Below are 17,348 nucleotides of genomic sequence, written 5' to 3'. Positions count from 1 at the left end.
ACCACACCCAGCTCATTGATGTCCGGGATGTGGCAGGTGTCTGCCATAACACCAGGGCCGGTAGGTGCCAGTGCGGGGTCCTCAAGGCATATTTTAACAGCCTGGCTGGTGCCACGTCCTGGCAAGACCATGTGGTGGACCCCTAACCCCACAAATGCCACAGACACAACATGCACCATCACCACGCAAATGTGCAGAAGCAGCCAAACACCTGCCTTCCCCCACCTGTAGCTGTTACCATAGTCATCACTAGTCTGTCTCCCCTCCACTGCATCTGCCCATCACCCTCCACACCCACCCCAACCCACGTGCTGTGGCCCCCACATGGGGTGGCATCGCAGCCACAAACATCCACCACCCTGTCAAAGTGGTTCCGGCATCCACCAACACCTCGATGCACATCACATACTGGCAACACTTACTGCAATGGGTGTGGCTTGGATGACACATGTACACTGCATATGGATTCTGTACAGATATATGTCCACTGCATCTCGCCCACATGCGGTCAGAGTATTATGTATACCAACATGTATAGATAATACCCCCAGAGGGGCTGGTGGTGAGTCTCATTCCGGCAGTGGTGGGAGTGGTAGCAGTGGTATTGCTGCACCCTGGTGTGGGTCAATGGTCGGCTCAGCTGGGCCTTCCTGCTCTGCAGCCCGTCAGCCCCATCCCTTGCTGCGGCAATGTGCTTTGTTTTGGCCAGTTGTTTTTTGGGCGCCATGGTGTTGCTGTCATTATCTTGCTCAATGGTGTTCTATGGCTCCATCGGTGACAATGTTTCACTGTCTCTCTGTTTTGCACTCTCTCTCTCTCTCTCTCTCTCTCTCTCTCTCTCTCTCTCTCTCTTTCTCGCACATAGTGATGAATCATACGATGATCAATGCGGACACTGGTTTGCGCACCAGTTTCCCCCTTCTTATCCTATGCGGTCTTGGTGCATGTCAGGTTATTCCAGCCTCATTCGTGTTGCATTTGGGGGCCATTCAGGACATTCGGCTCGCATATGTGTTCCATTGGGGGGAGCCACTCGGGATATAAGGCTTGCATTCCTATTACATTTGGGTCCACTCAGGACATTTGAATGGCATCCATGTTGCAGTCGGCCCCCACTTGGGACATTCTGAGGGCACTCAAGTGCATTCCAGGTCATTTGCGCCACATCCAGGGCACATTCTGGATTGGCTGGCCATTGTGGTATGTCAGCCGACCCTGTTCATCTTGTTTCAAATGCTGTCGGAGTGCCATTTTGACTGCTTAGACTACAGTCAGAATGCACTTTGACTGCCGTTCAAACTTTTTGCCACCTTGAATGCACCTCGACAGTTGGGTGCATGTGCTCTACATTTGGGCTGAATGCGCAAATGTGCCCAACTGTTTGGAATGCACTCAGATAGCTGTTGGAGGTTTCTGACTGCGCCTTCACTTTGCCCGAATGGCGGTTGTCTTTTCATTTGGCGGCATTTGGCCTAAAGTATGACTGGGGTATTACAGATAAGGTGAGAAGCTCGGCCATCCGTGGGGAGCTCAGAGTAGAGCCGCTGCTCCTTCACATTGAAAGGAGCCAGCTGAGGTGGTTCGGGCATCTGATAAGGATGACCCCTTTGCACTTCCCCAGGGAGGTGGAGAGGTTATAGGGTATCTCAAAAAAATCTACCCAAAAGTATTCTGACAGCAAAGAAAAACCAATCAATATTATCTGACATTTTCTGTGTGACCATGTGGCCGACGCATGTAAGTTTTCTCCCCAATATACAGTTTTTAGTTCAGTCTTTCCTTTTGGTGTTATGGTTAGAGTTCCAGACGGGACCGGACCGGTACAGACGATGAACTCAAATGCTGGGAGCAAGGAACAGAACTGGTTGTGAATGAAAAGATAATTATTTACAATAAATAAGAAAATAATAATGCTGGGGGGTGCCTGCAGAGTGGAGAGTCAGCCCGCTTGTAGCAGTGAAATTAGGGAGCTGCAGGTTCCCGAGCCAGTCTTGTAAGAGAGCTGAAATCCTGGAGTATATGAACTGGAGCTGGGGCCAGGTGGGACGCATGGAGCCGAGAACAGGAACTAGGAGAACGGAGGAGAATGGAGGAGAGCAGAGGTGAGTGATTGCACTTGTAACACTGAAGCCTTTAACAACAGACAGATCACTGAAGGCTTAAAACAGGAATGTTCACAGTTCTGGAAATGAGGTTTGCTGTTCAGGAATCATTCACAATTCATGAATACAAACCAATTCCAATGAAGATGGGATGTTGTGTGACATGTAAACAAAAACAGAATACAATGATTTGCAATTCTCTTCAGCCTATATTCAATGTTCAAACTGATAAACTTTATTGTTTTTATGCAAATATTTGCTCATGTTGAAATGGATGCCTGCAACACATTCAAAAAAGTTGGGACGGGGCAACAAATGACAGGGAAAGTTGATGAATGCTCAAAGAACACCTGTTTGAAACATTCCACAGGTGAACAGGTTAATTGGAAACAGGTGAGTGTCATGATTGGGTATAAAAGGAGCATCCCCAAAAGTCTCAGTGATTCACAAGCAAAGATGGGGCGAGGATCACCACTTTGTGAACAACTGCATGAAAAAATAGTCCAACAATTTAAGAACAATGTTTCTCAACATTCAGTTGCAAGGAATTTAGGGATTCCATCATCTTCAGTCCATAATATAATTAGAAGATTCAGAGAATCTGGAGAACTTTCTACACGTAAGCAGCAAGGCCAAAAACCAACCAATGCCCGTGACCTTCGATCCCTCAGGGGGCACTGCATTAAAAACCAACATCATTGTGTAAAGGATCTTAATGCGTGGGCATCTGTGATGGCATGGGAGTGTGTTAGTGCCCATGGCATGGACAACTTACACATCTGTGATGGCACCATCAATGCTGAAAGGTACATCCAGGTTTTGGAGTAACACATGCTGCCATCCAAGCAACATCTTTTTCAGGGACGTCCCTGCTTATTTCAGCAAGACAATGCCAAGCCACATTCTGCACATGTTACAACAGCGTGGCTTTGTAGTAAAAGATTGCGGGTACTAGACTGGCCTGCCTGCAGTCCAGACCTGTCGCCCATTGAAAATGTGTGGTGCATTATGAAGCGCAAAATACGACAACGGAGACCCCGGACTGTTGAACAACTGAAGTCGTACATCAAGCAAGAATGGGAAAGAATTCCACCTACAAAGCTTCAACAATTAGTGTCCTCAGTTCCCAAACGCTTATTGAGTGTTGTTAGAAGGAAAGGTGATGTAACACAGTGGGAAACATACCACTGTCCCAGCTTTTTAGAAACCTGTTGCAGGCATCCATTTCAAAATGAGCAAATATTTGCACAAAAACAATAAAGTTTATCAGTTTGAACATTAAATATCTTTTCTTTGTGGTGTATTCAGTTGAATATAGGTTGAAGAAGATTAGCAAATCATTGTATTCTGTTTTTATTTACATTTCACACAATGTCCCAACTTCATTGGAATTGGGGTTGTATCTTCAGAGGTCACAGGTCAGGTGCTGCATGTCTTGTGATGCAGTTCCAATTGAGCAAGATTTTTAGAAATGACTTGGAAAGTTCTTAGTGGTTCAATGTCAGCGTTCTTGGAAACAGTTCTTAGTCATGCACAGTCACAAACAGGAGCAGTGTGAGAACAGGATCTCACAGACATGCAGGAACTTAACTGAAGTGTGGCAGAGCTATGCGCTCTGTAACTGAGAGCTGGAGCGTTCTAAAGTGACACTGTGCAAAGAGTGTCCAGGTTACCTTGAGATGAGCTGTGGAAAGCTCAGATGTCAGAGCGCATGGAAGGGTCGGTGTAGACAAGGTCATGGATTTGTCACGGAGAAACACGTGTAGAATCTGGCAGTGACTGAGCTCAAAGCCGGCGTTTAAGTAACCCACTCCTGATGAGCCTCACGTGTGAGTAGCTGATGAGCAGCAGGTGTTCCTCGGCTACGCAGCACGGCACCTGGAGGGAAAACAGACAAAATACACACAAGAGGTTAAAAAGGGAAGGGGAGAGAGACATCCAAAAGGCTGGCCACAACATTTTGATGTTTTAATCCTTTATCTTTTGCACCACAAGATCAATGTAACCTCATCATCTGAGTTTCCTAAGAAACAAATGACCCGTCTCCAGTTTTCCGGAAAACCACCTTGCAAATTCAAGTCTCCTTGCCATTTGCTGGGGAGTTAGTTCGCTCTGAGACTGAATTTTGTGTGGAAAGAAATGCACATCAGCCTTTAGGATGCGTTGCACAGAACTCGACGATTTTTGTTCTCTGAATTATGGTCAACTGCTGCATTTTTTCCTGGACTTTAATGTCTTGCAGAACAAACTTTAGGGTTCCTGAAATGATTAAAACCACCATTATTTCCCAGTAAAACCATTTCCCGGTATTAATTTTTCAGAGTACTTTTGGGTACATTTTTTGAGACATCCTGTGTATCTCTACACTGGCCTGAGAACGCCTCAGTATCCCACAGTCAGAGGTGGTTAATGTGGCCCAGGAAAATGAAGTCTGGGGTCCCCTGCTGGAGCTGTTACCCCTGCGAACCTTTCCTGGATCAGTGGTTGAAGATGAGTGAGTAGTTTTTCAGTTATGATCCCACCACTGATACAAATGCCAATTCCATGGCCATGGCTATCAAAGTAAAAGTCAAAGAACAACTGTCTTAACTTAGTTGTAGATGCCGTTCGAAATTTGAAGTTGTCTTTGATGGAGCCACACATTGGAGCATTGCAGTACTTGCAGATGGCTTGGTGGTTTCCTGGTGTCTTTGTAGGAATTAGTACAACAAAATGATCTAGCACTGATGGCCTTTGAGGTCTATTATCCTTTTCCATGTTGCCATTATCATAAACTTTGGATTTTTTTTTTTTTTTTGTGGAAATTAGCTCTAACCATCAAATTTGTCAACACAGAAGCTTTCAAACAAATGTCTTTAAATGGCTTGACAACAATTCTGAATACTTGGATAAAGTAAAGCATTCTGGGAAATGAAGTATACGAGGGCTGTCAATAAAGTTACGGTCCTTTTTATTTTTTTCAAAAACTATATGGATTTCATTCATATGTTTTTACGTCAGACATGCTTGAACCCTCGTATTTCCACCACTTTTCATAATTTGAAAGTTATAATACATCAAATTATCTGTTTATAGATGATGCTTTTATTATTAAATGTTGATGAGATACATTTGCTGTAATTAAAATAAAATCTATACATAAAGTTCATAGTAATAATATTTGTATGAAATGTGTAAAACAGTCATGCATAGAATATACTGTAAAGCATGATTCTGGAATACACTGAAATTATCAATTGGAATTTTAATTAGACTTCTTTCAATTCAAATTTGAATTGCAGTTCTACTTCCTGTTTGCAACCTCAATTCAAATTAAATTAAAATTCATGAAATTGAATGGGAATTTGGCAGATATTCTCAATTCAAATCAGAATTTTGCACAAGCCTGGTCCACAAACTTCAAAAGATGATTCTTCTGGGAATGGCTCATATTTTGATTGTTTTTGGCATCAGATCATTCTGGGTTCTTCTCTGTGGTTTTGTAAAGTTCATGTGTGATGATGCTGTTGCTGTAATTTGGTACCTCGGCTGTTATTGGAGCAGATAACTGTAACCATTGTTCATTTCTGGAAACAAGCACCAAATTTGGCACAAATACTCTTTAGACAAAAGCATGTTAGCCACCTAAATTTTCAATAGGCAGCCAGGTAGGGGTTAATTGAAGAATTACATAGGGATCAAAATTTAAAGATGCTCCAGTCATACTGAAAGCTATACCACATTATTTGTCTGATCATAACGATTCCAAAAAGTTATAGTTTGGACTATCTGTGATTGAATGTTATGGAGTTATGGGGTAAAAACAGCAAGAATGGTGACAAAAGTCGATTTCAGTTCATACAGGGGTCAAAAGTTAAAGTTGCTCCAATTTTGGCAAAAAGTGATGCAAAATATTGGTTGAGTTAACAGGGTTTTTAAAAAGGAATAGTTTGCATCATGTGTCATGCTTAGTTATCATCTTACGGGGTAACATATGTCACATGTCATAGAATCCAGTGGATGTTGATCTTGTTTGACCTTTACTTTGGAGATCAAGCATTCAGCACAGTCAAAACTATTCCATTTATTAATCCTATTTCCAAAGGATGTGACTAAATGTGTATGCCAGTGGGCAGGCATCATTTAAGGGGAGGACAGCTATAGATTTAAGCCAGGTTTCACATAACCGACTGATATCTAAGTGATGACCCATAATTAGATCATTAATCACCAATGACTTTGAGGACATTTTTATGGACATTTTGAGGCATATTTTTATGGACAGAATTTCTAGGCGCAGCCAGGGTGTAGAGGGGTCTGGTTTAGGAACCACAGAATCTAGTCTCTGCTGTTTGCGGATGATGTGGTTCTGTTGGCTTCGTCAAATCAGGACCTTCAGCATGCACTGGGGCGGTTTGCAGCCGAGTGTGAAGCGTCCGGGATGAAAATCAGCACCTCCAAATCCGAGGCCATGGTTCTCGACCAGAAAAAGGTGCTTTGCCCTCTTCAGGTCGGTGGAGTGTCCTTGCCTCAAGTGGAGGAGTTTAAGTATCTTGGGGTCTTGTTCACGAGTGAGGGACGGATGGAGCGTGAGATCGATAGACGGATCGGTGCAGCATCTGCAGTGATGCAGTCGCTGTATCGGACCGTCGTGGTGAAGAGAGAGCTGAGTAGGGGGGCAAAGCTCTCGATTTACTGATCAATCTACGTTCTGATTCTCACCTATGGTCATGAGATTTGGCTCATGACAGAAAGAACGAGATTGCGAGTACAAGCGGCCGAGATGAGTTTCCTCCGCAGGGTGGCTGGGCGCTCCCTTAGAGATAGGGTGAGGAGCTTGGTCACTCGGGAGGAGCTCGGAGTTGAGCCGCTGCTCCTCCACGTCGAAAGGAGTCAGTTGAGGTGGCTCGGGCATCTTTTCTGGATGTCCCCTGGACGCCTCGCTGGAGAGGTGTTCCGGGCATGTCCCATTGGGAGGAGGCCCCAGGGAAGACCCAGGACACGCTGGAGGGACTACATCTCTCAGCTGGCTTGGGAACGCCTTGGGGTTCCCCAGGAGGAGCTGGGGGAGGTGTGTGTGGATCGGGAGGTCTGGGCAGCTTTGCTTGAGCTGCTGCCCCCGCGACCTGACTCCGGATAAAGCGGAAGAAACTGGATGGATGGATGGATGGATGGATGGATGGATTTTGAGGACAGTGATCTTATATTAATGAGACCCAGACTAAGGACCTCAGTGGGGTTGACAGTTGGACTGTTTGGATTTATGGGTGGTCCAGAGTAGCATATACGTATAAGACTCCTGGAAGCAGGTTTAGGTTTGAGACATTCCTCATGGGCTGTTGGTAGTAGACACAAAATATTTGATATTGCTGGAACAGCCAATGGACCATCCTCAATTTCAACATCATCCATTGTAGTAATGGGTATTAAGTGTTGTGAAAGTGTAATGACACGGACCCACAACAGGGGGCGTAAATGAACGGACAATAGATGAGCCAAAAATACAACACTTTACTGTTGTGAAGTGTGCACAATGAAATACAGACAAATACAGAATTTGGACAGAGTCAAATGTACTAAGGTGACGTGTGGGCAGGCTTGAGGATAGAAGACGTCCGTCGAGAGAAGAGCCGGATCCCACACGATTTCCACTGCCACCGAACAAGGAGAATACTGGAGCCACCAAGTTCCGAGTCCCCAGGTGGCCACCATCTCCGGCTGTCGGATCTGGTACTGCTGGCAGGAAGCAGAAACAGTTATGTGTGGGTGTGTGTACACCCACAGTTGTAGCAGTGACAGTTCCTTAATGGTGGGTAAGACACCTCCACCTCCAAAACAGGAACACAATAACAATACCAGTAGCACCTACTGAACACGGCTGAGAGTTTTACCTCCAAAGGCAAACGATATCTCGGCGACGAGGTGGAGATGTCGTCCGGCTTTTGTGTGTGTGGTTGATGACCAGGAGATTGGTGACAGCTGTCATAGTTGATGAGTGACAGCTGTCACCCCAGCTGTTCCTGAAAGGCGGCAGCGCCCTCTCATGCCTGAAGCCCGCACTTCAGGCAGGGAGCCCTCTGGTGGTGGTGGGCCAGCAGTACCTCCTCTTCAGCGGCCCACACAACATTAAGTTTGCAAAGCATATCCCGCTATGATTTTTATGGACACATCTACAGAAGCAGGCCACAGTCTCAACTTGATGAATTTCCCTCCCTGGCACATAAACTCCACTATCACCATAGTGGATTTTCTGCACTCATTTCCCGCTAAATTAATGGATTCCACAGCCACATTTGTCATAAGCCTGGCAGGGTCTCTAATCACCTGTTGCGTGGCCTGCTGTAAACTCCTAATGATACCCTCCCTGTAGAGCTCTATCTATGTTCGCAGACAAGATGGTGGTGCCTTCCCCAGTAGGATGAAGGACATCCGGCATCAGCAAGCCACAGTGGCCCCAGAACAAAGGCCAGTTATCAATAAGACTAAAGCCTTGCTATCTATAAAACTGCGCCAGCCACCTATTTAATGATGTTAGCCTGTTAAATGCCTCATCATTACCCCGGGAGGGGAGGGGACCAGAGACTATTAATCAATGCCAACACATCTTTCTGGCAAGGTCACAAGTCCTCTCTATGTCCATTTTTGTGACCTCAGAGTGCTTCATCCTGACATCATGGGCACTGACTGTAGAACTATGTGACTGTAGTGTCATGTTCCTTTGTCTGTCTACCCTTCTGCAGCATCAGCACACTAAGATGGGAGGCAATGTCAGGAGCTCTGGCCCCAGGAATACATTTAATTTAGTTAGCCAGCCTCTGTAACCTGACTTTACGGGTGATAGAATCCCCTATCACTAAAGCCCATTGTTTTGGCCTGGAGATAGGAGTGGAAGTCACATGTGGATTCAAAGAACTCACTCATTAGGCATATCCAAGTGAGACAAATGGGAGTGTGATCGGGGTACCACAACTGGGCACCAAGCTGTACATGATTTCTTCCGCCTAACCACAGTCTGAAAGCCTCCTTCTAGGCTGATGCTAATGGGCACGTTAGCCAGCCCAACACTAACCTTGTCTGGAGTGCCTGTAACATCTATTTCCACCGAGCTAAGAAGCTGTTCTAGTTTACGGACACAGCTCTCTAAAAATCTGCCAGTATCACACAGGATTTGTGTAAAGTAGTGTACTTTGTACACCAGAAAATTCAAGAGTATAGCCAAGCTATCGTGAGCAAACCACTAACAAATATGCTAACCACTCCTAAGATTCCCACAGGAGTAAATTAATGAGCTAAAATTCACAGCAGTTACACTGAAAAACTAACAGGAGTATAAGACTGGTAGTAACAGTCATAAAAGAAATGGGGGAGGGGGAGAGGAGAAAAAACAACTCACAAAACATTTAAAAAACGGGGGACAGAATCGACCTACATAGCTAGCGTAAGCTAACCGCGACCGAAAATCCTAACCACTCTTCAGATTTACACAGGAGCAAAATAATGAGCTAAAATTCATAGCAGTTACACTAACTGAAAACTAACAAGTACTAGACTGGTAAAAACAGTAATGAAAGCAATGGGGAGGGTGGGGGTCGACCAATCTAAAGCAAGCTAACTGCTATCGAGAGCGGTTAGCATTCATCAGACAAGAAAAGTCCCTCCACCAAAACCCCAAGCAAACATACCAAAGACAATAATACAACAACAACACCCCCCCCCCCCCACAGACCCATCATGACAAGATGTGATGCCGCCGTTGCTACCATGTGAACGAGTCTGCCGCTGTTATGGTTTATGTTGTTTTTTCTGCGATGTGTTGACAAAACATTTCTGGCAGCAGATGTTAATTCTTTCAATGTTGTTTGCTGTTTGGTATATATACTCAACAAAAATATAAACGCAACACTTTTGGTTTTGCTCCCATTTTGTATGAGATGAACTCAAAGATCTAAAACTTTTTCCACATACACAATATCACCATTTCCCTCAAATATTGTTCACAAACCAGTTGAAATCTGTGATAGTGAGCACTTCTCCTTTGCTGAGAAAATCCATCCCACCTCACAGGTGTGCCATACCAAGATGCTGATTAGACACCATGATTAGTGCACAGGTGTGCCTTAGACTGCCCACAATAAAAGGCCACTCTGAAAGGTGCAGTTTTGTTTTATTGGGGGGGATACCAGTCAGTATCTGGTGTGACCACCATTTGCCTCATGCAGTGCAACACATCTCCTTCGCATCATCCGTGAAGAGAACACCTCTCCAACGTGCCAAACGCCAGCGAATGTGAGCATTTGCCCACTCAAGTCGGTTACGACGACAAACTGGAGTCAGGTCGAGACCACGATGAGGACGACAAGCATGCAGATGAGCTTCCCTGAGACGGTTTCTGACAGTTTGTGCAGAAATTCTTTGGTTATGCAAACCGATTGTTTCAGCAGCTGTCCGAGTGGCTGGTCTCAGACGATCTTGGAGGTTAACATGCTGGATGTGGAGGTCCTGGGCTGGTGTGGTTACACGTGGTCTGCGGTTGTGGGGCTGGTTGGATGTACTGCCAAATTCTCTGAAACGACTTTGGAGACGGCTTATGGTAGAGACATGAACATTCAATACACGAGCAACATTTCTGGTTGACATTCCTGCTGTCAGCATGCCAACTGCACGCTCCCTCAAATCTTGCGACATCTGTGGCATTGTGCTGTGTGATAAAACTGCACCTTTCAGAGTGGCCTTTTATTGTGGGCAGTCTAAGGCACACCTGTGCACTAATCATGGTGTCTAATCAGCATCTTGGTATGGCACACCTGTGAGGTGGGATGGATTTTCTCAGCAAAGGAGAAGTGCTCACTATCACAGATTTAGACTGGTTTGTGAACAATATTTGAGAGAAATGGTGATATTGTGTATGTGGAAAAAGTTTTAGATCTTTGAGTTCATCTCATACAAAATGGGAGCAAAACCAAAAGTGTTGCGTTTATATTTTTGTTGAGTGTATATATATATATATATTTTTTTTTTTTTCACATTATCTGAGTTGAACATTTGACACATTTTAAAGTACTTGTTCTCATATACTTGTTGACAAATGTTTTTTTTTCAAATTTCAATACATTTTGGGCAAACTAATCGATACTGGAACTCATCACCTTGTTACGCTCAGATACACATCACATCTCATAACATTACTCTAAAATAATGCGATGTACTTTACCTTAGATGTAATGTGGAGATTTTTGCAGCAGAAGCAAACAAACTGAAGCTAAATAAATGTGCACAAATGAAGCGCCGCCTGATATTGTCAAACTGTGCTTTAAAACATGCCAACATGGTTCATTCACTGGCTCTCATCTGTATTCGTTGCAGTAACTTAGAGCTGAATATGTTGTAGTTTTTATAGAGTAAAGACTTTTTTATGCTTCTACTACTCGATCATGTGACTCCATGGCCACATAATCACTTTTGACGCAGTCGTGACCCTTTCACAGTTCTTTTTGGGTTGGTGGGTGCTGCAATGCATTTCTCCACCAGAACAGTAGGGGGTGCAATGTCTTTCATCAAGACTGGCCTACAATCCCATGACAGTTGTTGACTATGAAACCAGAAAAATGAGATTCGAGAAACGATGTAGTTAGAGGAGCAATCTCAGCCCGTGTCGTATCTGTGCAGTCTCTGTTGTCTAGACATGTATGTACAGGTTTTGGAGGTGCATGTCAGGCTATAGAGAAGGACGGGGGGGGGGGCACAATGACACAATGAGGGCAGTACGCACCTACAGAGTTGTGGTTATGGAGTTAGTCTGGACTCATTCACTAACTCACACCCTGACTTACTCACTCACTCATTCACTCTCTGATTGACTGACTCACCCACTTAGTCACTCACATGCTCACTCCCTCACTACTTGACAGATTGAATTAATCACTGAATCACTAACTCGCAAATTGAATGATTGACTAACTGATTGGCTGAATCACTCACTCCCTGACTGACTGACTGTTCAACTGACACACAATCCCTTGCTGCCTGATTGACTCACTCACTCACTGCATGACTGACTGACCCACACTATGTTTACCTCCTTAATTGCTGGGAAAATAGATTTTACAGTCATTTTATCATGATGATTTTGTGAATTAACAGCTGTCATGGTTGTTTGGTTGTTTGTTTCTGTTCTCCCCCCACAGGACCAATCAGGTATTAAGATTGAGTGCTACCCTGAGGACAGAGTGTTCACTCAGAGGATCTGTAACATCAGCGCTCCGTTCATGAAGTCGTTGTCTCAGGTCAGTGTCCACTAACTCCTGAAGAGATCTGATTATACTGTTGATACAAATCAGAGTTCATGTTCAGGGTTTGACTGATGCAGATCCTCCAGAACAATTCATGGTCCCTCTGTCAAATGTCCTGATAACAAATCAACATGACAGACAGACAGACAGACAGACAGAAATAGGACTGACTGATTTGTCTTCACATAAAGTCTTTGTTAAAGCCTGAAAGCTAAAACCACTTAATAAAACCACTTATCATCCTTTTGATGAACCCACCAAACTAGAGCACTGCACTTGTAGAGCACAAACCTCCATCAGCACTAGCTTCCACTCACTCACTCACCTTCAACAACCACTTTCTCCACTTAAGTGTCGCGGGGGGCGGAGCTTATCCCAGCAGTCACAGGGCGTAAGGCGGGTTCACCCTGGACAGGACACCAGTCTGTCACAGGGTTACATACAGACAAACAAACACATCCACACCTACATCTAACCTGCATGTCTTTAAATGTGGGAGGAAGTCAGAACACCCGGAGGAAACCCACGCAAACACGGGGAGAACACGCAAACTCCACACAGAAAGGCCACAGGTGGGAATTGATCCTATGACCTTCTTGCTGTGAGGCAGCAGTGCTAACCACTACTCCACCATGGTACCCCACTATTGTCCAATTTCACAAATTTTTACCTTGGAAAAATTTTTCAAGGTCAAAGTCCTGTTAGAAGTGACTTTTCAGAAGCTAAATTAGATGTGATCAAATGTCAGGAGGATGTATTTAGTTCATGCACTTGAACTGAAGGTTTTTTTTTTTTTGTGGTGTTGTCAGTTTTTTATTTCAACATTTTGGGTTACTGAATTCTTTTTCAGATCATTTTCACAGAACATTGGTTATCTCTGCAGTGCACAGCTTCTCATTGCTTTTTGGCACTTGGTTTCTGACTGATAACTGGAAGAAAAAATTGGAACCTTCATCCAGTTTTGGTGGTGAAGGAAAATCCAGAACAGAAAATGAGAGTGACTGAGGCACTGTTGATTGAGATATAATGCAAAATGTCCATCAAATTGGCTTTTCAATACTAAATTCAAATGTCCAAAAAATCCACAATCCAGATCAGATCCGGTGTAAAAGTATACCCCCCACCCCGCCCCCCAAATAGCTTTCCCCCCACCCCTGAAATGTACCGTTCCTACAGGGCAGCACTAATTAAAGCTCACCCAAACCTTGACACGGACCAGTCAAGATAGAGCAACCTTTAAACTCTATGTTTCATGGATGTTTTATGGTCCCAGATGAAGCACAGTTTGATTGACATTGGTATTCTTTCTGGATCCATCTGTAGTATCTAAAATAGCAATATTCAATATCCAATTCTGAAGTATAGGAGTAAAACCCCCTTCCAAATATACTCTACAAATATATGGACCTGATTGCCTGATGCCTAAAATATTATATAACATCTGCCCATGATTCGGGGGGGTAAGATATTGTGACCTGGATATCCCCCCCCCCACCCCACCCCAACATTAAGAATTCTGTTCAGTATAAGTCGGATGAAATGGGTGATAATACTGCAGATGACTTGCTTTGCAGTGGTGGTCAGAACTCCCCCCCACCCACACACACACACACACACACACACACACACCTCATCCTTACGTAGGAAGGACTGATGGTATGGAAATTGAAGACTTAACAGTATTCCCTGAAAACTCCCTTCTGTCTGATCATTTCTTAATAACATTTACATTTACTCTGATGGACTACCCAGCAGTGGGGAATAAGTTTCATTACAGTAGAAGTCTTTCAGAAAGCACTGTAACTAGGTTTAAGGATATGATTCCTTCTTTATGTTCTCTAATGCCATATACCAACACAGGGCAGAGTAGCTACCTAAACTCTGTGAGTGAGATAGAGTATCTCGTCAATAGTTTTATATCCTCATTGAGGACAACTTTGGATGCTGTAGCTCCTCTGAAAAAGAGAGCCTTAAATCAGAAGTGCCTGACTCCGTGGTATAACTCACAAACTCGCAGCTTAAAGCAGATAACCCGTAAGTTGGAGAGGAAATGGCGTCTCACTAATTTAGAAGATCTTCACTTAGCCTGGAAAAAGAGTCTGTTGCTCTATAAAAAGCCCTCCGTAAAGCTAGGACATCTTACTACTCATCACTAATTGAAGAAAATAAGAACAACCCAAGGTTTCTTTTCAGCACTGTAGCCAGGCTGACAAAGAGTCAGAGCTCTATTGAGCCGAGTATTCCTTTAACTTTAACTAGTAATGACTTCATGACTTTCTTTGCTAATAAAATTTTAACTATTAGATAAAAAATTACTCATAACCATCCCAAAGACGTATCGTTATCTTTGGCTGCTTTCAGTGATGTCGGTATTTGGTTAGACGCTTTCTCTCCAATTGTTCTCTCTGAGTTATTTTCATTAGTTACTTCTTCCAAACCATCAACATGTCTGTTAGACCCCATTCCTACCAGGCTGCTCAAGGAAGCCCTACCATTAATTAATGCTTCGATCTTAAATATGATCAATCTGTCTTTATTAGTTGGCTATGTACCACAGGCTTTTAAGGTGGCAGTAATTAAACCATTACTTAAAAAGCCATCACTTGACCCAGCTATCTTAGCTAATTATAGGCCAATCTCCAACCTTCCTTTTCTCTCAAAAATTCTTGAAAGGGTAGTTGTAAAACAGCTAACTGATCATCTGCAGAGGAATGGTCTATTTGAAGAGATTCAGTCAGGGTTTAGAATTCATCATAGTACAGAAACAGCATTAGTGAAGGTTACAAATGATCTTATGGCCTCAGACAGTGGACTCATCTCTGTGCTTGTTCTGTTAGACCTCAGTGCTGCTTTTGATACTGTTGACCATAAAATTTTATTACAGATATTAGAGCATGCCATAGGTATTAAAGGCACTGCGCTGCGGTGGTTTGAATCATATTTATCTAATAGATTACAATTTGTTCATGTAAATGGGGAATCTTCTTCACAGAATAAGGTTAATTATGGAGTTCCACAAGGTTCTGTGCTAGGACCAATTTTATTCACTTTATACATGCTTCCCTTAGGCAGTATTATTAGACAGCATTGCTTAAATTTTCATTGTTACGCAGATGATACCCAGCTTTATCTATCCATGAAGCCAGAGGACACACACCAATTAGCTAAACTGCAGGATTGTCTTACAGACATAAAGACATGGATGACCTCTAATTTCCTGCTTTTAAACTCAGATAAAACTGAAGTTATTGTACTTGGCCCCACAAATCTTAGAAACATGGTGTCTAACCAGATCCTTACTCTGGATGGCATTACCCTGACCTCTAGTAATACTGTGAGAAATCTTGGAGTCATTTTTGATCAGGATATGTCATTCAATGCGCATATTAAACAAATATGTAGGACTGCTTTTTTGCATTTGCGCAATATCTCTAAAATTAGAAAGGTCTTGTCTCAGAGTGATGCTGCAAAACTAATTCATGCATTTATTTCCTCTAGGCTGGACTATTGTAATTCATTATTATCAGGTTGTCCTAAAAGTTCCCTGAAAAGCCTTCAGTTAATTCAAAATGCTGCAGCTAGAGTACTGACGGGGTCTAGAAGGAGAGAGCATATCTCACCCATATTGGCCTCTTCTCTCTTCGTTGGCTTCCTGTTAATTCTAGAATAGAATTTAAAATTCTTCTTCTTACTTATAAGGTTTTGAATAATCAGGTCCCATCTTATCTTAGGGACCTCATAGTACCATATCACCCCAATAGAGCGCTTCGCTCTCAGACTGCAGGCTTACTTGTAGTTCCTAGGGTTTGTAAGAGTAGAATGGGAGGCAGAGCCTTCAGCTTTCAGGCTCCTCTCCTGTGGAACCAGCTCCCAATTCAGATCAGGGAGACAGACACCCTCTCTACTTTTAAGATTAGGCTTAAAACTTTCCTTTTTGCTAAAGCTTATAGTTAGGGCTGGATCAGGTGACCCTGAACCATCCCTTAGTTATGCTGCTATAGACTTGGACTGCTGGGGGGTTCCCATAATGCACTGAGTGTTTCTTTCTCTTTTTGCTCTGTATGCACCACTCTGCATTTAATCATTAGTGATTGATCTCTGCTCTCTTCCACAGCATGTCTTTTTCCTGGTTCTCTCCCTCAGCCCCAACCAGTCCCAGCAGAAGACTGCCCCTCCCTGAGCCTGGTTCTGCTGGAGGTTTCTTCCTGTTAAAAGGGAGTTTTTCCTTCCCACTGTAGCCAAGTGCTTGCTCACAGGGGGTCGTTTTGACCGTTGGGGTTTTTCTGTAATTATTGTATGGCTTTTGCCTTATAATATAAAGCGCCTTGGGGCAACTGTTTGTTGTGATTTGGCGCTATATAAATAAAACTGATTTGATTTGATTTGATACTTGATCAGGGAAGAAAATGTTCTCCAGAATTGAGAGAATTTACACAAATGCGGGGTCAGTCACTTCAGAATAGAGTATCTTGCTTCTCTAACTGACCTTTGTGCGTCCACAAGTAGATATGTGTTCAAGATGGGAAAAGGCTTTTTGTCAAATGGCCTACAATCATTCCAGGGTGAGACCACATCACTGAGACTGATAGTATCAATATTGTTTTCCACGCTGTCAGCCAGGTATAAATCTGGACAGGACGAAATGGGTGATAAAACTACAGCAGACATGCTTTGCAGGGGGTGGGGGTGGGGGGGGATATCCATGAACTGGGACACCAGATAAAACTTCATCAGGTGATAGCACCTCACTTTCATATATGACAATGATTGGAACATGTTTGATTAAGATATGAGATATACTTTATTGATCTCACAGTGGAGATATAATGTAAATAAGATATACATTAAATGGGGTTTCCAATGTTAAATTTAAATGGCCACAGAATCTGTAATCTGGATCAGATCCGACTCAAACTTGATAATGTTGATAACGGACACCATCCTACATAACGCTACCAAAGATGAAAGAAATGTAATG

At 43.4% G+C, this 17,348-nt stretch overlaps 1 protein-coding gene across 1 annotated transcript in view; it reads left to right on the top strand.

The window, feature by feature from the left end:
* itga11b (integrin, alpha 11b) overlaps window positions 1–17,348 on the top strand; it is a 267,605-nt gene that overhangs the window by 176,947 nt on the left and 73,310 nt on the right. Inside the window, exon 21 of the mRNA XM_034175778.1 lies at window positions 12,266–12,364. Coding sequence (XP_034031669.1) covers window positions 12,266–12,364 — 99 coding nt within the window. The remainder of the gene's footprint in view (window positions 1–12,265; window positions 12,365–17,348) is intronic.

The sequence above is a fragment of the Thalassophryne amazonica genome, chromosome 8 (assembly GCF_902500255.1).
Source record: "Thalassophryne amazonica chromosome 8, fThaAma1.1, whole genome shotgun sequence".
In the NCBI taxonomy this organism is placed as follows: domain Eukaryota; kingdom Metazoa; phylum Chordata; class Actinopteri; order Batrachoidiformes; family Batrachoididae; genus Thalassophryne; species Thalassophryne amazonica.
This window is presented reverse-complemented; position numbering and strand designations above follow the sequence as displayed.